Source organism: Penicillium lagena (genome assembly GCF_028827675.1).
Source record: "Penicillium lagena strain IBT 129212 chromosome Unknown utg000001l_segment0_segment0, whole genome shotgun sequence".
Taxonomy (NCBI): Eukaryota; Fungi; Ascomycota; class Eurotiomycetes; order Eurotiales; family Aspergillaceae; genus Penicillium; species Penicillium lagena.
Window position 1 is genome coordinate 3,865,981 of NW_026623222.1, and position 26,859 is coordinate 3,892,839.

Consider the following 26,859-nt stretch of genomic DNA (forward strand, 5'->3'; position numbering starts at 1 on the left):
TCAGGCTGCTTTCCCTCTTCGTCACCTCGGCTCGACCACTGCCAGTGCACTTCCTTCCTTATAGTCCGCCTCCGCTGGGCTGGACCGTTGTCCATGGTTCTACGCGCCGTTGTCGCGATCGTCTCCGCTTAAACACGCTCTCCTCCGTCCACCCAACCACGCGGCTGTCCGTGTCGGTACCGATTTGACCACCCCCCAAAAAGAAATCTCAGTGGGATCAGCCACTTGCCATTTCTGTGCAGGAAGAACCACTGCCCTCGTTCCTCTATTCCAGCTCACGCCATGGCCTGCTGATAAGCCGAATGAATCGATAACCTCCCTCAAGGGCGCTCGCTCTGCCTGGCAGAGGTTCTGCTGGGCTCTGCGATAGCTGTTCTGACTCGATCTCACATACACACACAGACTGTGCCTTCGTTTTTCCTTTTCGGTGGATTCGAAGCCTGCTTGGTCCGCCCGGCGCGTCAGCATGGCGGACAATGGCTCCCCCAACCCCGAATTCCTGGCTCCCCCCGCCGTCACGGCGTTGCGACAGGAGGCCCGGAACATCAATCCGAGCATGACCCGCTCCTTCAACGAGGATATACGGGAGGAACGAGAAGACTTGAAGGAGGCGGCCGAGCAGACATTGAACATCATCGTGGATCTGGACCTGGACGGCCGCATCAAATGGGTCAGTCCATCATGGAAACAGGTGGTGGGATCATCCCCCGAGTCGGTCGAGGGCCAGATGATTGCGGATATTCTGGTCGGGAACAAGGACGTGTTTGGCGATGCCATCGAGGCCATGAAGGTGGACGACTCGCGGAGCCGGTTCATCCGCTTTGCGGTGCAGATGGGACCAGACTCGGTGCTGAAGGACTCCCCGGAATCGCAATCTTTGGAGACCGACGATGAAAACGACAAGGAAGAAACATCGGAGAGCGCGAGCGCCTCCCCGACGGAAGAGGAAGAGCCCAAACACAATCTGCTCACTATGGAGGGACAGGGAATCATGGTGTATGATCGGACGGACGACCAAACTGGCCATGTATGTCTGATAATATCTGTGCGAGAGACATCACTGACTCTGACTTGGATATAGACCATGTGGATGCTACGACCGTTTACTGAACCGCGAGAAGTGACCATCGATCTGCCACCCCTGCTGGTGGAGTCATTGGGTGTTGGTGCTGAGGTGCTGGCGAACTATTTGACCACCCTGGCCGAGGCTGCCGCGAACGAACCCGACCCCTCCAAACACCCTGCCCCGACGCCGGTCCTATGTCGCATCTGTGAACGCCAAATCACACCGTGGTGGTTTGAGAAACATTCAGATCTGTGCCTGCAGGAACATCGGGCCGAAGTGGATGTCCAGATTGCCCAGGAAAACCTCAACGAACACCGGCATGTCATCGTCAAAGTGTTGGATGCGCTCGAGAGTCGTCAAGGAAGACCCTTGATTGGTGGGGATGGTGTTCAGGCACCACTACCCCAGCCCGAGTACAAGGGGTTACCTATTGGCCCTTCTCCTACATGCTCTGCCCCGACGTCTGGCCTGGGGTCCAGTGTCAGCTCTGCTCCGGGCACTCCACCTCGCTCACGCGATCATTCAGCATCTGGAATCAGCCCCGGGCGGCCTCGCGCGTTCACCGTGCGCCGACCGTTGGCTCGTATCGTTGAGCTGATCCTCGATCTCTGCGACACTGCCCTCGAAATCAGCATGCCGGTCATCAAGGAACCATCGCGCTCAGATAACGGCGAAGATTTCCGAACTCTCTCCCCGCAATCTGAATCCCGCATCTCTCAAGTGCTGCAGTGGCAGTCCCCGAGCTCCAATACGTTGGAGCAGGAGCAGGGCCTGGCGGCTTTGTCATCCGATACAGAGCAACTGGCCAAGTCCAAGGTAGATGCCGTTGATCGGCATCGCAAGATCGTTGAGTACGCGGAACGGATCCGGGTTGAATATACGGTGATGGTGGAAGAGTGTATCTCGGCAGCCCTCAGCAAGGCACAACGGATTGCTGCCGGACAGCTCAGTGATTCTTCTTCCTGCTCATCCGACGAGGATGTCCCACAGGAGGCCGTAATCATGACCGACAATGGCAGCACTAGTGACCTGGTGGTGGATGTGCCTCTAGCCCAAACTGCCAGCCCGGAAGCGCTTCCACCACTATCGTCTGCGTCTGTGTCACGGCGAGCAACCCCGACCTCGGCATTGACCATGTCCATGCGCAACTCTTCTGAACGGGGCCTGCTCTCGCAGGGATCAGAAACCAGATCGTCGTCGTCCGCAGCCGTTTCGACTGGTCCCAACAGCCCCATGGAATGCCCGACACCCCGATCCCACAAGAGCGCTGCCGCGGTGTTGAGCACATCGCAACCATCCCGTCGGGGTTTGTCACTGGTTGACATCGACGGCGGGGAAAGCAGTGACAGCAGCATGCCATCAACATCCATGTTTACCAACGCTGTCCGGACAGACTCTCCTTCTTCTGAACGGAGTTTTGATCGAAAGCGCCGAAGCTTGGTGCTTCCAGGGTTGTCTAGCTCGCCTCGACGACAGCCATCGCCTGCTCGGCTTTCAGGGCCTCACTCTCCGTTACGAATGCCCAAGCCTCGACACTCGACCGGTACGGACAGTATCACGTCCCCAGTTGTGTCGCCTTCTACGTATGCGGGCGAATTGGCTCAACACAACTGTCGCCACCATCGCCGACAGTCTTCCGCGACTTCTTCGGATGTTGCAAAACCGCCGGCCTCCCCACGCCTCCCTTCAGTGAGCCAACAACCTCGCCCCGCTCCCCCCTCAATCAAAGACTTTGAAATTATCAAACCGATCAGCAAGGGTGCTTTTGGTAGTGTTTATCTGTCCAAAAAGAAATCCACCGGCGAATATTTTGCCATCAAGGTCCTGAAGAAGGCCGACATGATCGCCAAAAATCAGGTCACCAATGTCAAGGCAGAGCGAGCCATCATGATGTGGCAAGGGGAGAGTGATTTTGTTGCCAAACTCTATTGGACATTCTCCAGCAAGGAGTACCTGTACCTGGTCATGGAGTATCTCAATGGAGGCGATTGCGCTTCCCTGGTGAAGGTTTTGGGTGGGCTGCCGGAAGATTGGGCTAAGAAGTATGTTGGTGAGGTTGTGCTGGGTGTTGAGCACCTCCATGACCGTGGAATCGTCCATCGCGATTTAAAGCCCGATAATTTGTTGATTGACCAGACCGGCCACCTGAAATTGACCGACTTTGGCTTATCCCGGATGGGTCTGGTAGGCCGTCAGAAGCGCGTGCTCAAGAGCCCCAATGAACCGGCGCCGGATCTGCTTCGACAAGGGCCTTTCCCTCGGGCTATTTCGATCGCCTCTTCCCGATCGGCTTCGTTTGACTTCCAGGCTGGCTCCTCTCCTAACTCCACTCCTCTGATGACTCCGGAAGTCGCTGCCACCCAGCCTTCCTACTTCAGTCTCAACCAAACCGCTCTTAGTCGGCAGAGTTCTCGCCGAGCCTCGGGGTATCGGAGCGACAGTGCGGGAAGTGACAGTTTGAATGGAATGTTCAGGACATTTTCACTGAACGAGGGTGTTAACGAGCCCTCGGTGGCGTCGCCCAGCATGTTCTCAAGCAGCCTGGCCGAGGAAGAAGGCCAAAGTGAACCAGGCGAGTCTCCTCTACTCTATCCGCTTCAACCGACCTTCAGCAACCCTGTCTCTCACAATACGCCTCCGCAACAAACCATGCTCCCCCCAGTGATGGCACTTTTTGATCCGGAAGACCACAATCGGCGTTTCGTCGGCACTCCTGACTACCTAGCCCCGGAAACGATCAACGGGATTGGTCAGGATGAAATCAGTGATTGGTGGTCTCTTGGTTGTATCATGTTTGAGTTCATCTTCGGGTATCCACCTTTCAACGCGTCGACTCCGGATGAAGTGTTCGAGAATATCCTCCAGCGAAAGATCAACTGGCCCGAGGAACCAGAGGAGTATACCTCTCCGGAATCACTGGATCTGATGAACAAACTCATGACTCTCAACCCGCGAGAACGCATCGGAGCCAACGTGGAGGAGAAATTCCCAAATGGTGGTGCAGAAATCCGCGCTCACCCCTGGTTCTCTGACATCAATTGGGATACGCTCTTGGAGGACAAAGCGCAGTTCGTTCCCACCCTTGAAAACCCAGAGGATACGGAATACTTTGATACACGAGGCGCCACTCTCCAGGCTTTTGCAGAAGAAATAGAGGATGAACCTAGCGAGCCAGAGCCGCATACGACTGGTGCATATCCAGACCGTCCTCACGATGCACTGTTCAAAGTTCGCTCGCAAGTCAATTCAATGAAGCGACCGTTGATGCCGTTGCACATCCCACCTCATGTCCGTGACGCCCGTGATTCTCGCAGCCGGAGATTAAGCGAACCGGCGCCCGCCGACGACTTTGGCAGTTTCAATTTCAAAAACCTGCCAATGCTAGAGAAGGCCAACAAGGATGTGATCCAGAAGATGCGCCAAGAAGCCATGCAGACGCAGCACCGCCAATCAAGCTCATCATCGGCCTCTCAGGCACCGGTGCAGCCTTCATTGGAGAGCAGTCCACTGCCAATGGGACTTCAACGCGCCCTGTCTCAGACCAAGGGCAACAATCGTCCTTCCTCCCCTTCGAGTGTGAGCCAGGCAGCCTCCTCGCCCAGCAGGCCGTCACAGCCATCATCGCCACTTCTGGTCCAGTTCAGCACTGGTAACACTTCGGAACGCCGCAAGACATCTGGCTCTTCATCGGCCACTTCGTACCACTCGAGTGGGAATTTTCAACCGTCGTCCGTCGACCAGAATCGTGTGCCCAACTTTCGGCTTGGATCGGTGGCGTCTTCGCCAGTCAAGAACAGCAGGATCCCGAGCCATTCTCCCGAAAAACATTCTTCAAGCCATAGACACGGCAGTGCTCCGGCAAGTCGAGCTCGTTCACAGACGATTGGGTCTCAAGAGGGTGACCTGTCAACACTATCTAAGGAGTCTTTCGTGCCGTCGCACCACAAACGCCGAAGTCAACTTTTTGACATCTCTCCGTCTTCGTCGGACAATGAAGATCCCCGCACCAAAGCGTTACTCAAAGTTCAACGCCGACGGCAGAGCTCTCGCCGCCTGTCGCAGTTCAATTTCTCCGAAGGCCCATTCTTTCGTCCATTGGATGTGCTTATCTGTGAGGATCATCCAGTCTCGCGCTTGGTCATGGAGCGTCTTTTTGAGAAGCTTCGCTGTCGAACCATCACCGTCACGAACGGCGCCGAAGCGATGCGATATGCCCTCGGCGAAGTTCAGTTTGATATCATCATGACCGAGTACAAACTGCCTCAGGTGAACGGTGCGGATTTTTCGCGAATGGTGCGGGAGACTCGCAGTCCCAACAGACATACCCCGATCATCGCCGTCACGGGCTACTTGAAGGATCTTCCGGAAACCCACTACTTTGACGCACTGATCCAGAAGCCCCCTACGCTGTCTAAGCTTACGGAAGCGCTGTGCAAATGGTGCATGTGGAAGCCTCCTCCAAAGGACTACACCCCCTCGCAGCCTCTGGCGGGGCCTATGCCCAATGCTCGACAAAATTCTCAGCCCACCGATGACAGCCCGAGCTCGGCGTCCTCTGGATTCGTTCCCAACCCCCCCAGTTCCTATCGGGGATCCAGCCGGGACGATTCGGTCAGCAGCAGTATCTTTGGTGAGATGGAATCGATCAAGCCGGAAGAAGTCCCTGTGATCATCAGCCGCAATGCCGACGACTGGGATCAAGGTCAGGGTGGACTGGGTATTTCTGAAGATACAAATACACAGCTGGGCAGCCCAGACCCCAAGGCCGTGCCTGTCCCACATCTTCTTCATGCTGCCTCGGCACCGGCCGCGATGGATCCCAGCGGCGCCCTCACCCCGCGCAAACAGCGGTCCAGTGAAGCCATTCGTGCTAAACGGGAGTCCTTGGAGAGGAAGCGCTACGAGTGTGCTGAGTCGGGCGATGACGAGGATGAAGAGCTTGGAAATGTCCAGGCCCGTCGCAGTCCACCAGCCCGAAACCGCCGCCCTGGTTCCAAGCTGGGCATTGAGATGATGCGAACAAACAGCCGAGGCAGTGTGGTCAGCGGGAGTGAGGAGCTCCTCAAAAAGGAGAGAGAGGCACTTAAACTGAAAGGCGAGGAGTCGCTTGATCCTGACTATATTGAGGAGGAGTCAGCCCTGGGATCGCCTGGCAGTGCCACCCTCGAAGAGCAACTTGAAGGTCTCAGCATCCCCGAGGAGCCGGAGCTGGAGCTTAGTCCTCGCAACTCTCCTGCCCCAGACCCCGTGCCTCACCGACGGCCTTCTCTCACTCATACCGATACGTCGATCTACTCGGGTCCCGTGGCCCACCAGCCCGAGCCGAAGACGAGCTCCGCCAGCCTGCACGAGGGCCAGACCACTCCTCCGTTTGACACCTTCGCCCCGTCTGATGCTCCGCCAATCACCCCCGGAGTCAAAGTGTCTGGCAGCATGGATACGGGTTCCGGCGTCGACACCGACTACCCGCCGACCCCGGATTCCGAAGCCACGCCGCGCCCCCTTCAACCTTCTCCTAGTCTGGATCCGGAGCAAACGCCGCGGGCACCGGAGCGGCATCATCGATTGGATCTGTCGTCCATGTTCAAGCGATAGAGTTCGCATGCTGCCCCTTAGCAATTGCTTAGTGGTTGATCCGCGCAAGATGTTTCGGACATTTTGTTTTTCTTTCTCTTCTTCCTTCCACTTCTATCCACATAGTTTGCTGCATATCATCTGTACACTTTTTTTTTCTGTCTCTGCGAGCATGCCTCCCTCACGTCTCTTATGTCCTCCAACTGTTCGAATGTTTTCTTCGAGCAGGGTGTTCCGGCTTTTGCTTTTTCCCCCTCTTCTCAGATGAGGCACATGAAATAGGATTCTACATCGGTTGTTATTCTTTTTTTTTATTTCGAGTGTGATTTTTACTCAATGAATCGCCAGCTTGACGCTGTTTCCTTACTTGATTTTCTCAGATACAACTTGTAAATGTACAATTCCACCGGAACTTGCACAACTCCGACACAACTTGATTTCCAACGGGAATCCCTCTTGGCAATTCTTGGCGCTGTGCCGCTGACTCGCCGGCTCTGATTCCCCCACCGACATTTTGTTGCAGCGCATGCCGGTCTAGCTTCACTCGACGATGCCGGCCACATCCTAGCGACCCTCGCCATGCGAATCGGTGATAGGCAGCGATAAGAGGATCGTCATGGCGGGGTGGGCTGTACGCAGTGACTGAAATCGAATGGTACAGTAGTCGAATACATCATGTCCGACCGGTCCCCCTTGCCCCTCACTGCTCGATCGCATCGTGAAGACGACTTTGTGTCCCAGTTGTTGTAAGAATAGAACTGTTCCCAGAATAAATAATTAATCTATCTGTTGACATACTAACTCACATAGATCTAGTCCCTGCAGGGGCGCCCCAGTGGCGCGAGGGGCGTTCTCTAGCGGCATCCATTATTTTTTTTGTATAACCCACCACGGAACCACTATCATCACAAGAATACAAAGTAACACTCACAACAAAGACAAAGTTATCCGTGCGCGGCCAGGCCAGACTCTGCCACACCCTCCAGCTCCACCGTAGATCGCGTCCCTTTACGTACGTACCGTTTTCTTTTTTTCTGTCGTCATCGCCACCACTCGGTGGAGATTTAGCAGCGTGTGGGCCCGTGACGGCCTGTCGGCGTTGGAGCTGGATGCTCTACCCAAGGATCTATACAGGATACGAGAAAGTGATTGGGTGCGCATGTTGCGGTAGACAGAGTTTGCCTTTAGGGACCTTTTTGATCATTGATCTTGCAGTGTGCCTGCCATTGTTGTTATTATATTCTGATTGTTCTCGATTATCATCAGTATCGACGAGTCCAGACTTCGCCCGCTCTCGACCCACTCCACTGCTCCACTCCGTTTCACTGCTTCTTTTAATACGGGCAGCTTCCTTCTTCCTTCGTTCTTTGCCTTCGTTTCTGCGTCTCTCGTGATTCCGCCCTCCCCTTGGACTTTGCCATACCCTCTCTTGGTTCTCAACACCGTCACTCGCTTCCCTCCCGGCTGATCTCCGCGGCCCAAGCTCCAAGCTCCTCGGCCCGGCGCCAGCACCATGTCGACTCCTGTCGACGAGGTCAAGGCCTTGCAATTGGAAGACCAGAAGGAGAGGCACAACTACAGCGACGAGCCCTCCCCAACGTCCGACGATGACACCTACGTCAACGAGCATCACGAAGCCAACCGTCTGAAGCTCGACACTATATGCACCGCCGAAGACGAGGGCCCGCCACCATTGCGCACGCCCTCGGCACGCCGCGAGCGCGCCACCCGGCTGGAGGATGATCTGATGCTCCTGCAAGCCGAGCGGGTTGTCTCGCGGTCCACCCAGGGCGGCGAGGATGGGCTCGAAGGCAGCGGTGGTCGCGGGTCGATCAATCGGTCTCGCTCGCGGCGCTCCGAGCCCGTGGATGAGTTCGACGAGGCCACGAATCCGTTGCATGAGAAGGCCGCTATCTATAAGCCGCCCGAGAGTCCCAATACGAAGATTGCAGTCTTTATTAAGAAGGTGCATGAGTCGAGCTTCATCGTTCGCTACCTTACTTACATTACGCCATTGTTTCTTATTCTGCTTGTTCCTTTGCTTATTGGCGCGCTGAAGTACAAGAATGCCACAGTTGGTGGCGTTCGGTTGATGTGGTTCTCCATTTGGTTGGAGATTGTTTGGTTGACGCTATGGGCTGGCCGGGTAAGTGGCTTTTGCTTTGAGAACATGTCATTTTTGACTGACGAAGGGCATAGATTGTTGGTAAGGGTTTACCTTTGGTTGTTGGAGTGTCGGCTAGCATCTTTACCAACAACGCGAAGAAATGGCGCGATATGGCCAAGCAGCTCGAGCTTCATGCTGCGCTCTTCTTCTGGTGGCTGGCCATTGAGATTTCGTTCCTGCCCACGATGAAGAACCACCATTTGGATGGTAACACCGGCACCAGAAGCTGGGAGAACACCATGAACAAGATCATAATTGTCATCTTCGTCTGGACGATCCTGAACCTCATCGAGAAAATCATTATCCAACTGATCGCCATCAGCTTCCATCTGAGAACCTACGCGGACCGCATTGAGATCAACAAGTTCCAGATCGGCAGTCTGACCAAGCTATACGACTGGTCACGCAACCGTATTGAGGAGAAAGACGAGGCGTTTGAGGAAAAGAGGCCCCAATCCGGAAGTGGTACCAAGACTCCCCTGCACTACGCCGGCAAGGCCCAGCGTGTGGCGAATCGCGCCTTGAACAAGGTGGGCAACAAGGTCGGTGATGTGGCTGGCGCTGTTGCTGCCGACTTTACCGGCCGGAAGGTGAACCGCAGCACCGATGCGTACCAGGTGATTCTGACCCTTCTACGCACTACGTCGGGTTGCCAGGTCCTGGCACGTCGTCTGTACCGCACGTTTGTGCGCGATGGCTTCGACACGGTATTCGCCGGCGATTTGAAGGAGGCCTTTGACAATAGCGAGGAGGCTGAGGCGGCATTCACCATGTTTGATCGAGACTTGAACGGTGATATATCCATGGAGGAGCTGGAGTCGGTTTGTGTGGACATTGGTCGCGAGCGCAAGTCAATCACAGCCTCCCTGAAGGATTTGGATTCCGTTGTGTCCAAGCTGGACGATGTGTTCATGTTTTTCGTTCTTATCATCGTCGTCGTGGTGTTCCTGTCGTTGATTTCGACTTCGGCGGCCGGCGTGCTCACCTCTGCTGGATCAACCATCCTGGCCCTGTCGTGGTTATTCTCTGCCACTGCACAGGAGTTCCTCCAGTCGGTGATTTTCGTCTTTGTCAAGCACCCGTTCGATGTTGGTGATCGCGTCACTATCTACGGCAACGCCGGTGATTCCGGTTTGGGCGATGACTATTTCGTCAAGGAGATTACGCTGCTTTACACCGAGTTCAAGAAGATGCAGGGCCACGTCGTGCAGGCACCTAACAGCTACCTGAACACGCTCTTTATCCTGAACCAGCGCCGCTCGGGTGCCCTCGCTGAGGCAATCCCCATCGTCATAAAGTACGGCACGACTATCGATCAGATGGACGGTCTGCGCCAGCGGCTTCTGGAGTTTGTGCGGAGTGAGAAGCGCGATTTCCAGAGCAGCATCATCACCGAGCTGCGCGAGGTGACGGAGAACTTCTCCGTGACTCTCAACGTGGTCTTCTTCTACAAGTCCAACTGGCAGAACGAGGGTCTGCGTCTGCAGCGCCGCAACAAGTTCATCTGTATGCTTATGATCGCCCTGCAGGAGATCGGCATCGAGGGTCCTCGCATGAACCTCCAGGGAGCCCAGTACGACATCCCCTTCCATGTCAGCTACGGCACCGCTCCCATGATGGCCCCCGTTCCGCCCAAGAAGGACGACGATCGAATCATCGAAGAGCCGGAAACCCGCATCGACGAAGATACCACAACCACACTCTCCGAAAACACCGGCACTAGCAGCGCCCTCCGTCACCACTCAATCCTCCGCAGAGGCATGGACAAAGCCAACGCGCGCGCCCGCGGCCAATCTGCCTCGCAGCGCAAGCACGTCGATTTCTCCTTGGGGATGTCGAACATGGCCTCTGGGGATGTTATGGGCGATGTATTTGAAGACCGCGGCGTGCGCATCGACGACGTCGTCCGCACCACCAACCGCGACGCCGCCGAGCGCCGCATGCAGGACGTCGCCGAGGAAGAAGCGGAACGTCGCAGCCGTGCGTCGTCTGCACGGTCTGGCCGTCCCTCCAATGCTAGTGCTGCCCAGTCCCACGAGCTAGGTCGCCGGTCGACTGACGCACAGAGCTTCAAGAGTGGTGCTTCGTCGGCCAGTCGGGGGAATCGCTTCTTCAGGCATCGCGGCAGCGTCAGCCGTGATCTTGAGCGTGACGATCTGATGGAGCAGGGCCAGGCTGCTTCGCCTTCGCCGACGACGACGCAGCAGTATTAGATGCCATGTCTGCCATATTTCTCTATTGAACTTAGCCTCGTTTCTTTTCTCTGTCTATACATTTGCATTTACATACCCATTACATACCCAACCCGAAATGGGCATCTCATACTTTCTATGATACATACTCTCCCTCTCTATGCTGAATTTCACCCATCGATCTGATACATCATCTTTCCTTTTTTGGTCCATTTGCATACAATCTTTATTTGGGATGAGCGGGTGCTCTTGTTAATAGTTCCAGTGTTGATTGAAACAAAATGTGTTTCAGTGTTGATAGAATAAATCTTTCCGTTCCTTACGGGTTTATGAATAGCTTCAAACATCTTTTCAGGGCTACCGATGTCTCATGCATCTTCAGTTATGACTGAGATGGTGAGACAATTATTCAACCACTGGCGGAAAGTTTATGTACAGTTGCGTTCATCCACTTTCCACTTTCCTCCCTACCACTTTCTCTCTTCCTCTTCTCCCCCATCTCACTTCTCTTGCTCTCTTCCACCTTTTCCACTGTTCCTGTATCTGCGATCATTTCATCACCATGCGTGGCGAGGTAAGCTTTCCCCACACCTGTCCCCTCGAATCTACTACTATGTCAACAATGAGCCTCCGTCCCGACCATTACAACGCCCATCCATCAACCAACCCCTGAGCTCACTACTGACGCATCGCTCGACTAGGTCTGCCAACTTCACATCGGCCAGGCTGGTATTCAGCTGGGCAACAGTGCTTGGGAACTGTAAGTATCGCGCGCGGTGACCTCACCGTTCCTTGTCCTACCCCACTTCCCGTGACGATCGCTCATATCACAACGCAGGTACCTGCTCGAGCATGGACTGAAGGCTGACGGCCGGATCGATCCCGACAACACTGACGAGATCAGTAAGAGCGGCTCGTTTGAGACCTTTTTCACTGAGACTGGCAATGGAAAATACGTGCCGCGGTCGATCTTCGTTGACCTGGATCCTTCGGTAGGGAGAAATGCACATTAAGCATCCAAGTTTGGCTGACAACCTGCCTGCAATAGCCTATCGATGAGATCCGCACCGGTACCTATCGCCAGCTGTTCCATCCGGACCAGATGATCAGTGGCAAGGAAGACGCTGCCAACAACTGTACGCGCCCCTCAACAAGTTTATGTGGACATGAATGCTAACAACTATTAGATGCCCGTGGTCACTACACCGTGGGCAAGGAGCTCGTTGATGAGGTCATGGACCGCATTCGCCATATGGCCGGTAAGACGACTGCCTTGGTCTTGAGCACGCGCTGAGTGGATTCCAGAAAACTGCTCTTCCCTGCAGGGCTTTTTGATCTTCCACTCCTTCGGCGGCGGTACTGGCTCTGGCTTCGGCGCTCTGTTGCTGGAGCGTCTCTCCAGCCAGTATGGCAAGAAGGCCAAACTCGAGTTCGCGATCTACCCGTCTCCACGCGTGTCTACTGTAGTTGTTGAACCCTACAACGCCGTTCTGTCCACCCACAGCACCATTGAGAACGCTGACTGCACTTTCCTGGTTGACAATGAGGCCGTCTACGGCATCTGCCACCGCAACCTGGACATTCCGCGCCCCGGCTACGAGCATCTCAATCGTCTGATCGCCCAGGTCGTCAGCTCCATCACTTCCAGCTTGCGCTTTGATGGTGCCCTCAACGTTGATCTGACCGAATTCCAGACCAACCTGGTGCCCTACCCACGTATCCACTACCCGCTAATCTCGTACGCCCCGGTTGTGTCCAGCAACCGTAGCACTCACGAGAGCTTCAAGGTCCAGGATCTCACTTTCCAGTGTAAGTAAACCCGGTGGCTTGTAACTGCTGTTTGATACTGACTCTGCGATAGGCTTCGAGCCCAACAATCAGATGGTTGTATGCGACCCCCGCAACGGCAAGTACATGGCTGTCGCCCTCCTGTACCGCGGCGACGTGGTGCCCCAGGACTGCACGCAGGCCGTGGCTGCGCTCAAGGCCAAGTCATCCTTCAACTTAGTCGAATGGTGTCCTACCGGTTTCAAGCTGGGTATCAACTACCAGAAGCCCACGCGTGTCCCTGACAGCGAGCTCGCTCCCGTCGACCGCTCGGTCAGCATGCTTTCCAATACTACCGCCATCGCCGACGCTTGGGGCCGCCTCGACCACAAGTTCGACCTCATGTACTCCAAGCGCGCCTTCGTGCACTGGTACGTTGGTGAGGGCATGGAGGAGGGTGAGTTCTCCGAGGCTCGCGAGGACCTGGCTGCTCTGGAGAAGGACTACGAGGAGGTCGCTGGTGACGTCGCGGAGCCACAGGACGAGGAGCACTAGGCTACTCTCTCCACACCGTGTTTTGCTGCACATATTCTTGCTGTTTTGATTCTCTCCATGTCTTCCCTCAGACATATTTTGGCCCTTTCCCGTTGCGACAACCCTTTTTGCCTGTGCTCTACCAGCGTTCTTTTCCTTTCGTGTACCTACAATCATCGACACAGATTATGATGTGGATGTTCAAAATCAATCAAATAATTCTATCCTAGATTAATCATTCTTTCGTGATAAGTTCGCACCGTATACCCTGGAGAGATATATCTCCATCCCTGATCCAAGAACGCCGTTGAATGCTCCCCCAGCCTAATATCCGATAATGCAAAGTTCCTGTTCTATGCCTCCATAGCCAGCTCCATTTCCTGAATCAATTTCAACGCATGCTCATACGTCCACATGGTAACTGCACTCGCTGGCGCCGCCTTGAACAGACTAACTGTCAAGCCACGGTACAGACCGCGCGGGCCCTGCGTACGCAGGATCATAGCAATGGTTCGTAATACGCCGTGGTACTCGGGGATATTGCGATGAACATAGCGCGTACGTGTCGGACCCTGCACCTGCAATCGCTTCCGTACAAGATCCAACGGAAACACGCCAGTTTTAGCCAGCACGCTAGCCAAAACACCCGCAGCCGCATCGCCAGTGCCAAAGGGAAGCTGTTCCCAATGCGCCGTTACAGGTCTTAGCGACTCATACGTCGCGAAAAATAAACCCATGTACGGCACGATCTGCGTGATGGCTGCGGAGCAGCCACGGAAGAATCCAGGGAAGCCTTCATGACGCGCAATCTCGAGAATCGAGCTCCCCAGAGACCGGTATATCCGTTCCGTTCCCTGTGCTGCAAATCTGGTGCGTAGTAAATCGAGCGGATACGTTGCTCCGGTGGCCAACCCGCCGCCCACGGCGCCGGAGATGAACGATTCCGCGGACGGCGGGAGCCGGTGCGGATCCAGCTGGGCTAGGGCTTGATTTGTGCTGCGGTATGCGGTGAATTGGATCGCGCCGTAGCAGACATACATCATTTCAGCCGGTATATTGCCTTTCCAGAGGCCCTACAAAGAAAGAAAGGGTCAGTTAATGTTCAAAGCCCATCAGGAAGGATGGACGAAGGATCAGAGAGAGACACCTACTGTTATCCCTTCCTGCCGCACAATAGCCCGCATCGTCGACAAGGTCCCCTTATACACAGGTCCTGCCACTGGACTGTGCGACGGTGGGTCCGATAGCGAGTGAATCTGCAGCTGTAGGCGGATCTTGACGACGTCCAGCGGCGCCACGCAGAAGCGCGAGATCAGGCCGGCGGCGCCGCCGGCCAGCACGACCTGGCGCCTGGTGCCTTCATCCTTGAGATGCGCGCCCCCGGCCGACATTAGGTAGTGAGTGCGATGGTATGGGACAGTTCAGCGTCGAAGCGCCATTTCTTGTTTGTTGATGGTTCCAGGTTCAAACCCGAAAAATCCAGCATATCTCGGGTTCGTTACGTAAGGCAGGCTCCATATTTCCGGGGAAGCTGTCACATGTTGCTTCCCGGTTCTTCTTCTTCTCTTCTTCTTCTTCTTCTTCTTCTCCGTCCATTTTTCGGCCATTGACCCTCCACTGTTCCTCCATGTATCGCCGACGGGCCCCAGCGCTCCTTCGCCTTGCTCGTGGTGTCTTGCAAGCTCCCCGTTGCGGCTTCGCCGCCTCCGCCGCAAGATATACCGGGGACCGGAGTGACGCCGTTCGCCCGAGCGCGGAGGTCTCATCTCTGTGGCTCTCCCAGCCTGGAACGACGAATGTCATTAAATGTGAAAAGAATCTCATCAATGATGCCAAATTACGGCTCGAATCGGATCGACTGTTCGTGTACAATGGCACATCTAAGCAGAACATGTATACCTACTTCTATCTGAGAGATTTGTGCAAATGTCCGCAATGTGTCGATCCACACTCAAAGCAGCGTTCTTTTCGGTCAAGTGACATTCCGTCCAATGTCGCTCCACGCCGGGTGGAGTGGGATAATAAGAAGCTAGTCATCCAATGGCAAAACGATATCCCAGGATATGGAGAATCGCACACGTCGAGCTTCGATCCAGACTATCTGGAACGGCCGGTCACACTAGCACTACATGACCCGAAAAACCTTCGGCATGTCCGTCCGTGGCATAACTCTAGGATGCAGCGATGGCAGCATTGGGTCTCGTTCGAAGACTACATGAACGACGACGTCAGATTCACGGCGGCCATGCGCAATCTTCAAACCCTGGGCTTAATTTTTGTTAAGAATATCCCCGAGTCTCGAGAGATGGTGGAGAGGATTGCCACGCGCATGGGTCCCCTGCGGAATACTTTCTACGGGTCAACATGGGATGTGCGCACGGTGCCGCAGGCGAAGAACGTCGCATACACCAACCAGCACCTCGGCTTCCATATGGATCTGATGTACATGAACGAGCCGCCGGGCTTCCAGCTACTGCACTGCCTGGAGAACTCATGCGAGGGGGGCGAGTCCTTGTTCTGCGATACGTTCAACGTTGTAAATTGGCTGCGGATGCGGAGCACCAAGTCAAACCTCGATCTGTTAACACAGATGGAGCTAGCATATGAGTACCAGCACGAAGACCAAATTTACCACCACAAACGGCCCGTCGTCCAGATGGATGCCACAGGAGAATTCGTGCAGTATGTCAACTACTCACCACCGTTCCAGTCCGCGCTGCCTCTCGCAAAGACAAACAAAGACGACCAAGATAGATTCATGAAGGTCCTTCGAAGTTTTGCAAAACAGCTTCAGAAGCCGACGAATATTTTTCAATTGAAGCTCAACCCGGGCGAGTGTGTGATCTTCAATAACCGTCGCATTGCTCATGCTCGCAATCACTTCAATACCACCGATGGCTCCAGGTGGCTCGCGGGCGCGTATGTCGATGAAGACGCTATGCTGTCTCGATACGCCGTGTGTCAGAAGAAGTATCCCAATGTCTGGCGAGACGCAACTCCGGCGACGGCAGATTCTGCTCCCAACGATGCCAGCGAGGACTAGTCAGTATCTCTCAGAGGCTTAATTTTCCATGCGGAGCTCGGGAAGTCCTAGCAAATTTGCCAGAGAAGGATGAGAAGGTCGCGGTCAATGAGGTTATGCGCACGCTTGTCTCATTGCCATACATGTTTTGTTTCATGTCTGTACAACCACTTTATTCCTCTTAGACATAGAATTAGAGGAGCGGATAATAGAAGCACTTCCGTCTTTACACATTGCCAAGATGGAACGATTAAATAAAACTTTGGATTCCAACCCCCAGCACCGGAGACCAAAAATTTACACAAAACATAAAAAGTCTACTTCAGGCGAGTCCCAAGATCTTTCATCACATAAACCTGTCCAAACAGGTCTGTCGCATTCACAAACGCCTCAATTGCCTTCACCGTCCCCGATTCCACCTCGCGCCTCAACTTCTGTATTACCAACTCAATACAATCCCTCTCGTACGTCGCAATGCGGAGCAGCTCGGCACCGGCCTGGTCATTCTTTTGCCCATTCTCATGGAACTCGGTAAAGTCCAGACTATTCAAGTTCCCCTCGTCGCGATCACGCGCAACCGAGCCGAGGTCATTGTATTGCCGACTCACGCTTGCGAGGTGGCGTCCCAAATCTTGAAACAGGTACTTCTGTACCGCGCCGCGGAAACACTCTTTCCCGGCCTTTGGAGCGAGGAGGTGGCCGAAATACTCTAGGGAGAAGATGCCGCCGGTATTCTCGGCCCCTGTGCCGCACACCCAGTTGAAGAATGTTCCTTCGGGCTTGTTGTTGTTCGTCTTGCCTGGGTTGAAGAGGCGTGCGTTGTCGTCAGCTTGTTGGATGTGGGCTAAAAGAAACGCTGTGGTTTGTTGGGATAGGCGTTTTTTGGCTGCTGGTGGTGAAGCGTGTACCTTTGGATGGTTCATTATCCAGTCGATCAGGCCAGTCAGGGTTGACTTCACTTCGGCAAGCAGCTCGGGGGCATCGTCTGCGTTGTGGGAATGGCCATTTTGGACGTGGCCGTTCTCTATATGACCATTGGCAACGTGACCGTTCTGAGAAATCCCATTTTGGTCATTAGCCTGAGGCTTCGCTGTCCGTTCGTGGAACAAATTTTGAATAATTGTTCGGACCTCATCAAGGCGGCCCTTGTACTGCTCTCCCACGGACTCCAGATATTCGTCCACTTGAAAAACCAGCATGGAAAGAACAATCATATCCCACATAATATCAGCAGAAAGCCCAAACCCGGCCGCATTGTTGGCTGCGGTCCAGCAAATGGGAACATAGTCGAAGTACTTGTCCTTGCCCATCCCTTTCCGAGGAAAGACATCTAAGCGGACTTGACGAAGAGCCCGGCCAAAGAGGAAACCCTCCACTGCAGACATCCGCAGCTTCCATTCGGGTTCTGAGGAGAGAGCTGGCAGTCTAGAGAAGAGTTTGGAGAACTTATCAACGGCAGCTAATGGAATAGAATGCATGCCGGACACTTTCTCTCCCCAGGCGTACTTTCCGGAATGCTTCATAGCAGCCAGGCAGTAAGCCTCGCACAGAAGCGAGGAGCCGTAACTGACCTTCTCGATCCAGATCTGTTCTGATTGATCCCAGCTGGACTGATTATTTTCTAGGAATGATACACCGCGGCTAATTGCGCTTTGAATCTCTGGCTCAAGTGCCTTGGCCCATGCAAGCGAGCCGAGTTGCTTCAGGGTCAATGTACCATATGCGGTGATCTCAGCAGATGGCTTTTGCCCCCAGGAGCCGTCTTCCGACTGACTGCTCAGAGTTCGTGCTAATATCTGGAACAACACAATGGGGACACGGTTTGCTATTAGATCTTGAGGCAGATCCAATGAACTATCCTCTTCCCAAAGCTTCAGAAGGAGAGTGAAAGCTTCCGAGAGAAGCATCATGGAATATTGAACTTCGAGGTTCTGCGTGAATGTGAGAAAGACCTCAAAAAAAAGCACTGCATCTTACTTACCCATTTATCATTGACTTTGCCCGCATACCAGCTGCGAGTCAGAAAGGCGACTGCTTTGCAGATTTGAGGCAAATGGCTAGATGGGTTCTTGGAATGAAGGATGGCCTTCAGGACATTGCAATTGGCGCTGAACGACTCGTTCCGCTCATGCGGATACGTCATGAAATGCGTCGGAGTTTCAAAAACATCGATCAAGCGCTCACAGCTGACCGGGCGACCTAATTGACTTAGTGAGATGAGAGCTTTCGCAGTATCATCGGCATCAGGCAAGACGCCCGGAGCTGGAAAGGATTAGTAAATTCGTTCTGTTAGAGCTCGACTCGAAAACGTACCGAACCCGACTACTCCTTTCTGTGCTTCAAGCTGGGCTTCGAGGTAGCCGGCCAACTTGTTCATATTGTCACTACCCAGCTCATCAGCGGTGTAACCGGACTCCATTAGCGTGGACATGCTCTGGACGACACTTAGAATCTTCTGTTTTTATTCCACTGACTTCTGGTGGACTTACCCATGTGAGAGCAAATACAGTGTTCGGGAAAGCACTCGGTACCTTCCCTTGGCGTGCGGCCACTACGGATCGGAGATAGGCCTCGGCGACAGGATCCCAGTGAGAGCAATTCATCAAATATGCCGCAGTGGAAGACGGCGAGCCCATCATGGACCCATTGCGGAGATGGTGTGAGAGCTTGTCAAAGTCGACCATGCCCACGAAGGCTTCCAAAGAGTGCAGCAGCGTTGACTGAACCGATGCATAGAGAATATTTGGTGAAAACCGCGCGAGCTTTTGTTGATTGATTGCAAGCAACTTTGCGGAACCTGGGAACTTGAAGTTCAGTCCTTCAAGCTGCAGTTGCTCCAGAAGGGTCGGAACAAGGATCTCAAAGCCCACATGTACTGTGGACTCGACATCCCAGGACGCTAGCCTCTGTCGTAGGAAGGCCTCACCGCGCGCAATGCGATCTTTGATATCAGAAGGGCACGGACAGACATTGGTGGATGGTTGTTTATCGTGCTTCAGCAGCGCGAGCAGCGCAGCCATCGTATGAAGAATGGCATCAACATCTGCGCTCCACCCATTGAAACCTCCTTCGGCAGATTGACTTTCCACAAGGATCTGAAAACATTCAGGAAACAACCAATGAACAGAGCCATCGCTCTCGGTCTTCGATATCATGGCTAACCATGCTGTATCATAGATCGCAGCTGACATGGATCCAATGCCTTCCGGTCGATCCAGAGAGTCGGCCAGGAACGCGACATGATTCTTAGCTCGGTTGTTAATAATTGAAGATGGCTGCATGGTGTATAGGTTCAAGGCTATACAGAGATACAAGCACAACACAAGCTTAGGCAAAATTGAACGAACCCCTGGTCGAGGTGCCAATTATATCTCTACGTTCTATGCAAAGCCTCCCGGGACAGGAGCGGGATTCTTGATTATGAATTAGCGTCATATTGGACTGATTGTGCTCCGTTTTATTTTAATATTGTCGCATAGGACAACAGAGCGGTGGTATGTCCAGATCCGGAACATCAACTAAACATCGGCGCCACTGACGATACGGCAGGATGTATTATTTTTTGTCACAAATTCCACTACGGTACCTGAGATCATCGCATGACGTAAGAGCAAGGGCTAGGAGTCCATCAGATGAGTTGTGGCTTACGAGTCAGACACCAAAAATACCGGTGCTAACCTCTTCGCGGTGTGATGGTGATATCGATGTACGGGATTGGCCAGATGAAATTGGTCTGGATCGGCGGGTGTTCTGGGGGCCAGTCCCACCCAAATGCAAGCCAACTACTAGTCTTTTTGGGGCAACGCGGAAGCCAAGCGCAGGGATGGGGCATGTCGAACATAAAGAGGATGATTAACAATGGCTCGAGCCAGCATACAAAGGACCTTGGGGAGCCGCTCAAGCCGGATTTTCCTCTACAGCCTTCAGCATGGCGTTTCTATCCATCGTCGCTGCCCTTAGCGGCACTCTTGCTGCCGTCGGTGAGCTCTGTTTCTTGCCTCAGGACTGTGGCTGATACGTGTAAACAGTACTTTGCGACGCAAATTGTCTACAACCTCTACTTCCACCCGCTAGCCCGATTCCCGGGCCCTCCTGTATGGTGCGCATTGCATTTGCCCTGGCTGCGGGTTCTGCTCAAGGGCCGGCTCCCCTACACGGTCAAGGAATACCACGACCAGTATGGCCCAGTCGTACGCATATCTCCGGATGACCTCTCGTTCTCGGACCCATCCGCCTGGCGCGACATATATGGGAAGCAAACGCTCAACCGGCCTTTCCAATGGGGCGGTCGCAAGCCACCGGGAGTTAAGTCTCATAGCTTTATTAGTGCCCCGGCGGCGGAGCATGCCCGCCTTCGTCGCGCCTTCAATCCGGCCTTCTCGGAAAAAGCCGTCCGAGGTTATGAACCCACAGTGACCCACTTCATCGATAAGCTCATGGACTGCTTGCGATCACTATCTGACAGAACAACCGGCGAGACGGACGTAGATATCAACCATTGGCTCAATTATGTCTTTTTCGATGTCATCATGGAGCTCGGCTGGGGTAGCAATTTCAATTGTTTGGAGAACCGGCAGTACAATCTCTGGATCTCGTTTGTCACGCAGCTCAAGGCGAAATTGGTCGCGAACGCGATCTCCTACTACCCTTTCATCAATATGCTAATGCCGTATCTTATTCCACCGGCGGCGAAAAAGGCCATGGAAGAGGTCTTTGGCACCAGCATGGTGAAGGTCGAAGAGCGTCTTTCCCGGAAGGGTCCCACACGCACGGATATATTCCAGTCAGTTTTGCAGGATCCTGAGCATAAGAACGTTTCTATGGACGAAATGAGCCAGGCAGCGATGGTCATTATTGCTGCAGGAAGTGAGACTTTGACCACCTCGTTGAGCGGGACTCTCAACCACTTGTTGCGGAAGCCGGAGAAACTTGAGCGACTCGCTAAAGAAGTACGCTCCTCATTTACATCGAACAGTGAGATCAACGAACAGACCGCCCGGACAATGCCCTATCTCAACGCAGTCTTGAAGGAAGGCTTGCGGCTCTGTCCGCCAATTCCGGATAACATCCGTCGCGTAACACCGCCCGAGGGGCTGACTATTGCGGGTGTATCGGTACCCGGCAAAACGACCGTGTCAACCGGTTGCTGGCTTCAGTTTACCAACCCAGAGAGCTTCTCTCATCCCGAAGAGTTTATTCCGGAGCGGTGGCTCGAAGAGCATAGCAAGGAAACCGCTAACCGCGCCGCGTTCAACCCCTTTGGCCTCGGCCAGCGCAACTGTATGGGGCAGACCTTGGCGTGGGTCGAGATGCGCCTTCTGATGTGCAAGCTTTTCTGGCACTTTGACCTCAAGCCGGCAAAGGAGCTGCCAGTGTGGACAGACCAGAACATCTTCTGGTTCTGGGACAAGCTCCCATTGGAACTGAAGCTGCAGGCTCGAACTGTCTCTTGATGCAATCTGAAACTAGCGCATGATTCGACGGTTGTCTTTACCAGGGGAGTACTCGATGTGTACATGATTCAACAAATTTGTCAATAAGCGTGTTTGTACTTAGATCGCCGATCTACAATAGCAGTGATGTAAACATGAAGCGATAATGCGTACAATCACATAAATAGATCTTGATTGCAAATCATGGTTCTTCAGAACAATGTGACACGGGGGTTTGGCCGCTAGCTGTAAGGTACTTTGTTACAGATGACCAAATGTTAATTATAGTCTGAGGGAGGGGTTGAATCAATATTGTATAGTTTTACTAGCACACCAGTAAGAACCCTATGAGAATGTTCGCTTGCACTCATCTACAAGGTTTCCAATCCATCAAATCGCGAATACCCATTACATGGAGGATTTAGATCGACAAAGCCACAATGCTCATAAGTGGTGCTCTCGATATGCACTTGCGTCATGGCTGACCTGACGATTACGACCTTTCAGCCCCCAACTATTCCTGCATACGCTTGTCTTACGAACCAAGACAGTGTTAATATGTAAGCGACATATTTGGGTTACATAGATCGTATGTTGGTGGTGACGAAACCAATGACAGCTTGCTGTATCTGCAGGGCCATGGCTTACCAGCCGTCGCAGTCTATTTATGGGGGGCCGAAAACCTGCATAGCCCGGCGGCGCACGCCCTCCACTCAATCACACATGCACAAGCACCGTGTTGGCCCGTGGAAGATGTTCATTGATCAGCATGCCCCAGTGGTCGAATCCTGGCGATTATACAATTGTACTAGGTTTGGGGGCCCTCGGCTGAACTTGGTATCTGCACCGTGAACATGATATACGATATACCAGTTTAGGATAGATCGTCGCGGGGGCTTTTTTTCTGATTGCATGTGTGGCAATGAGAAATCAGCAATGCCCGCCCATTTAGGGCTCTCTAAATACAGGAGTGTCTTCCCTAACTGCGCGCGAGCTTGCGACGTCCGGGTGAACTTGAAACCATTATCGCAACCATGGGTGGTCCTCAAAATATACCAGACAGCGCATTCCCCTTCCCCGGCGCTGGGCCTCCTCCGAAAGGCGTGACGCCTAACTTCACCAACCCGCCCAGCATTGGCTGGAAGTTCGAGGCGGCAGCCTGGCCGCTCTGGACCATTGGGTTTATCTTTGTGCTTCTGCGTCTCTACTCCGGTATTCATACCGGTCAAGGCAGGATCAAGTGGGATAATGTGTTCATGGCATTTGCTATTGTCGGTTGCGACTGTTAATCTTCTAGTTTTGCACCCGCTGACTGCTTAACAGGTGCTTGCTCTGGCACGAGTTATCATCTTGACAGTCGAGGTCGAAAAGTATGGTATGGGACGACATGTTTGGAACCTACCGCGGCCATGGATGACTATTCATCGTTCGGTACGTCTTTCACTAGGGCGTCGGTCGCAAACATACTCATACTTCTACAGATTATCTATATTGGGGACATGTTCTATCTGCCATCGATGATGTTCGCCAAGCTGTCTATATTGTTGGTCTACAAGCGGTTGTTTGGGATTAGCAGGTCACTGCGCATGGTTGTATACTTCATGATGGGACTCATGGTAGTCTACACCGTGGTCATGCTATTTATCTACGGATTCAACTGCAGACCCCCCTACGAGTACTGGGGCTGGCATATGACCATGGATGTAGCCTGGACTGAGTCACACTGCTTCGACTTTCCAACGATGAACCTTGGCATGGGTGGTGTGAACATTATCACTGACACGGTCATTCTACTGCTGCCAATGCCGTTCGTCTGGAAGCTACAGTTGCGGCCCATGCAGAAGTTCGGTCTATGTCTCGTGTTCGGCGCAGGTGCATTTACTGTGGCTGCTTCCTGCGTGCGTGAATACTTCGTCTACGCAACGGAGAGAAATGCAGACCAGTCGTATAACGAGGTCATCCAGACTACCTGGCTGTGAGTACTATCCACCATTCTTTCCGATTCCCCTCAAATCTGATAATCTGGCACAGGACTGTCGAGCTGATGGTTGGCATCATCGCCGTGTCTCTGCCTGCCATCGGGCCCGTCTACCAGAAGGTGATCCGCGATTCGCGCATTGGCACATCTCTGCGCAATCTGTTGTCGCGACTCACACCGTCGAAGAATTCTTCGCAGGCAAGCCACAATAGTCGAGCGCCTCGCATTTCAACCATGGCATTCACAGGGCAAAGGAGCTGGCTGCATACTACCCAGTCCCATTCCAGCGCTGGCAGCGGCATTGTCCCGCTAACCAACAACTATAGTCGATCAGGTGAATATGCACGGTCTCCTGCGGATCCGACATTGGCTACGCAAGTGTAGGCCAGACTTGAGAGCCAAGTGAGGGGAAATTGGTGACGGAAATTGGGGGGCCAAATGTGATATATGCACGGTTTTCTTTTTGTGTTGGTCGTGAATGTACGGATATACCTAGATAGGAATGAGGCTACGAGCAATTTTTATGGCATGGCGCAAATAGTACCACTATGATAATGGCAACCATAGGCTGGTGATTCGCAGTAAGAAGTCTAGACTGAGCTACTATGGTAAATGGCATCTCCACGGTGCTTTGTCTGGGGCGGGAGCCGGAGTTTGGCTGAACGCTATGATGTCAATGGCACTTTGGGCAAGGTTGTGGCTTGGCATTAACGGGAATAATAATAGATACACAAAACTCAGACAACGATCCTAACCAGAGAAAGACAAACAAAGACACCATGTGGAGCGCTAAGGCCGAGGCAAGAACTCCTAGCGCAACGACTGCTCCACACGCCGAATCCCGATCTGGCCCCCAATTCACTAGTATCAATTAAATCGGACATTTTACTCCGTAACATCCAGTTGCATCTGCTCCTCCACAGGCCGCGCACGGATCTGCACTTCAACATCTGGATTGGGGAATATAAACTCATATGCTCGCAGGTTCTCTGGCCGGTCACATCCATCGAGCAACTTGACATCATAGTTCATTATCAGCTCGACAAGAATGGTCTTGATCTCGAGCGCGGCAAAGAATCGGCCTGGGCAAGCGTATTTGCCGTATCCGAAGTTCAGCTTGTTCGGCTCTGCCGTGGCAAACTGATGCAGATGACCTTCGCCGGCGCGTGAGCGCATGCGCTCGTAGCGGAAGGGATCGAACTTGTCCGGCTCGGGGGTGACATCCGGGTCATTCTGGATCTTGTTCACGGCCATGGCAATGTGGGAACCACGTGGTAGGACTGTACCATCGGACAGAATAGCGGTGTCTTGCATAATGCGGTGGTAGGCCAATATGCTGGGCGGATTGAAGCGCTGACTCTCACGCAAGAAGCTGTCCAGCTTGCGCAGTTTGCCGTATGAAGACTTGTTCCAGCCACCGGGTTCTGCAGCCACGGCCCGGATCTCCTGGCGCAAGGGTTCCAGATACTCTGGGTGTGCCGCAAGATCATACATCACATGCACGGCGTTCATCTGCGAAGTGTGGATGCTTGCAAGCGAGATGATGGTCTCCAAATGAGCGAGAAAATTGGGATCTTGCTCTTCGGCTGTGTTGGCAGACTCAATCATCCATTGCAACAGGCTGCGTGATTCCTTCTCGCCTTGTCCGGAATAGTATGCCGCTTGGCGCCGTCGAATCTCCGGGACCAGGAGTTTCTGAGCGCGCTTAACATAGTTGTGTAGCTTCCACCGTGTTGGGATAAAGGGCGCAATGAATGGGTGCATCCAGGTAGGGAAGACCCGCATCGCAAGCAGAGTAACGAAAACTGTCCGAAGTTCAGTCAGAAAAGTCGTCGTTTTGGGCGTTCTCTCTACTTACCATTTTCGGTAAATTGCGTTGAAATCTCTAGCCATTCCTCATTACGAGCAATCGGTAATCCAACAAAGACACGCGCGCTGATGCGCGCCACCATGTGTAAAATGACATGGTACGGTTTGATCGTGGCCCACTGATCGTGACAGTCAGGCAATTCCATTTTCACGGCATACTTCAGCTCGTCCCGCATTGGCGCAGCGAGGCTTGCCAAGTTGGGCGTCAACTTTGTCTGGATAGAGCGGAAATGCAGATCACCGCTCATAATCAGGTCCATATTCGTATATGGACCGAGTAGATTGTGGACATGCGCCGCCTTAGGGTTTGCGACGTTCATGGGCAAAGCGCGGATCTCCTCTATGTACTTATTTGACACAATCATCATGTCGCAATCATTGCGTGCAAACCGGAAGATTTGGTTTTTGAACTACGTCCACTGTCAGTCTGGCTAGCCGGGTTCTGCCTAGGTTAGGCATATTCTTACCCTTGCATATCCATCGTCAAGAATTGCACCCAGGTTCATGAAGACATGCCAATTGGCAACTACCCGGAGATCGAACGATGTTTTAAGGCCTACTAATGGCGCCTTGTTCTTCCAGCGCAAGTCGAGCCAGGCATATAGATATCCCGCAACAGCCAGAATGCCAAACAGCGCGAGCGGAGGAATGACGGGTAGGCGTTCATAGCACTCTTCTATGACGGCCATGGTGATTCAGGATGTTTTAGTGATTCCAGTGGAGAAGAGGCAGGAACAAAAGCCAGTAGAGAAAGCAATCCATCATTGCGAAGTCCGCTTTTTTATCTCAGTATATATTGCCACCGCGGAAAATAGACAGAAATGGTGCACAGCTCTACCAGGGCACGTCATGGGTACCGTACGACGGGTCCTTAGTAGATCATCGCTCGAGAGGGAATGCGCCTCTGTGCTGAGTCTGACGAAAGACATAAGCTGCAAGCCACCGGGTTTACTCCGGCCCCCAAATACGTCGCGTACGCCCGTTCTATTCATGATGTCTTTACATGAATTTCCATTGGACGCATTAGTTGAGTCAGGGCAATGATCTGCGTGGCTGACGAAAGTGGTAAATTTTTAAGCATCCAATCCGGGTGACAGGCCCATTGAGTGAGAGCAATCCGATCAGTGCTTGCATATATCCAGATACACCGGTGCCTTTGCACGTGCCTGGTCTAGAACCGATTAGGCCATATCGCCGAGTGCTGCTCGATCAGACTGTCATGAGGGTGGGCGCGGACCCAGAGGGCTGGGAGACTAAC

General features: G+C 53.4%; 9 protein-coding genes across 9 annotated transcripts; 6 read left to right on the forward strand and 3 right to left on the reverse strand.

Annotated features, from left to right (window-relative positions):
- Positions 1–466: 466 nt before the first annotated feature.
- Positions 467–6,661, forward strand: N7510_001698 (protein kinase RIM15; the record flags this gene model as incomplete). The annotated part of the gene is made up of 2 exons (XM_056973625.1): positions 467–1,027; positions 1,082–6,661. 2 exons carry the CDS (start codon positions 467–469, stop codon positions 6,659–6,661), a joined length of 6,141 nt encoding a protein of 2,046 aa, XP_056838742.1.
- A 1,492-nt stretch (positions 6,662–8,153) lies between these two features.
- N7510_001699 (Mechanosensitive ion channel family) lies at positions 8,154–11,020 on the forward strand (the record flags this gene model as incomplete). The annotated part of the gene is made up of 2 exons (XM_056973626.1): positions 8,154–8,786; positions 8,840–11,020. 2 exons carry the CDS (start codon positions 8,154–8,156, stop codon positions 11,018–11,020), a joined length of 2,814 nt encoding a protein of 937 aa, XP_056838743.1.
- A 541-nt stretch (positions 11,021–11,561) lies between these two features.
- Positions 11,562–13,321, forward strand: N7510_001700 (tubulin alpha chain; the record flags this gene model as incomplete). The annotated part of the gene is made up of 7 exons (XM_056973627.1): positions 11,562–11,573; positions 11,701–11,759; positions 11,838–11,991; positions 12,048–12,135; positions 12,187–12,258; positions 12,305–12,808; positions 12,861–13,321. 7 exons carry the CDS (start codon positions 11,562–11,564, stop codon positions 13,319–13,321), a joined length of 1,350 nt encoding a protein of 449 aa, XP_056838744.1.
- Positions 13,322–13,653: 332 nt separating this feature from the next.
- Positions 13,654–14,691, reverse strand: N7510_001701 (thiamine transporter TPC1; the record flags this gene model as incomplete). The annotated part of the gene is made up of 2 exons (XM_056973628.1): positions 13,654–14,373; positions 14,452–14,691. The coding sequence occupies 2 exons, from the start codon at positions 14,689–14,691 to the stop codon at positions 13,654–13,656; spliced, it is 960 nt and encodes a 319-aa protein (XP_056838745.1).
- Positions 14,692–14,927: 236 nt separating this feature from the next.
- On the forward strand, positions 14,928–16,343 carry N7510_001702 (putative Gamma-butyrobetaine hydroxylase subfamily; the record flags this gene model as incomplete). Its single annotated transcript, XM_056973629.1, has 1 exon — positions 14,928–16,343. The coding sequence occupies one exon, from the start codon at positions 14,928–14,930 to the stop codon at positions 16,341–16,343; it is 1,416 nt and encodes a 471-aa protein (XP_056838746.1).
- Positions 16,344–16,639: 296 nt separating this feature from the next.
- N7510_001703 (terpene synthase family protein) lies at positions 16,640–19,603 on the reverse strand (the record flags this gene model as incomplete). The annotated part of the gene is made up of 4 exons (XM_056973630.1): positions 16,640–18,274; positions 18,304–18,584; positions 18,636–18,777; positions 18,812–19,603. The coding sequence occupies 4 exons, from the start codon at positions 19,601–19,603 to the stop codon at positions 16,640–16,642; spliced, it is 2,850 nt and encodes a 949-aa protein (XP_056838747.1).
- Positions 19,604–20,250: 647 nt separating this feature from the next.
- N7510_001704 (cytochrome P450) lies at positions 20,251–21,775 on the forward strand (the record flags this gene model as incomplete). Its single annotated transcript, XM_056973631.1, has 2 exons — positions 20,251–20,298; positions 20,351–21,775. The coding sequence occupies 2 exons, from the start codon at positions 20,251–20,253 to the stop codon at positions 21,773–21,775; spliced, it is 1,473 nt and encodes a 490-aa protein (XP_056838748.1).
- A 1,013-nt stretch (positions 21,776–22,788) lies between these two features.
- N7510_001705 (Btp1) lies at positions 22,789–24,116 on the forward strand (the record flags this gene model as incomplete). Its single annotated transcript, XM_056973632.1, has 4 exons — positions 22,789–23,025; positions 23,078–23,185; positions 23,236–23,729; positions 23,786–24,116. 4 exons carry the CDS (start codon positions 22,789–22,791, stop codon positions 24,114–24,116), a joined length of 1,170 nt encoding a protein of 389 aa, XP_056838749.1.
- Positions 24,117–24,617: 501 nt separating this feature from the next.
- N7510_001706 (cytochrome P450) lies at positions 24,618–26,290 on the reverse strand (the record flags this gene model as incomplete). Its single annotated transcript, XM_056973633.1, has 3 exons — positions 24,618–25,537; positions 25,591–26,011; positions 26,069–26,290. The coding sequence occupies 3 exons, from the start codon at positions 26,288–26,290 to the stop codon at positions 24,618–24,620; spliced, it is 1,563 nt and encodes a 520-aa protein (XP_056838750.1).
- Positions 26,291–26,859: the final 569 nt, after the last annotated feature.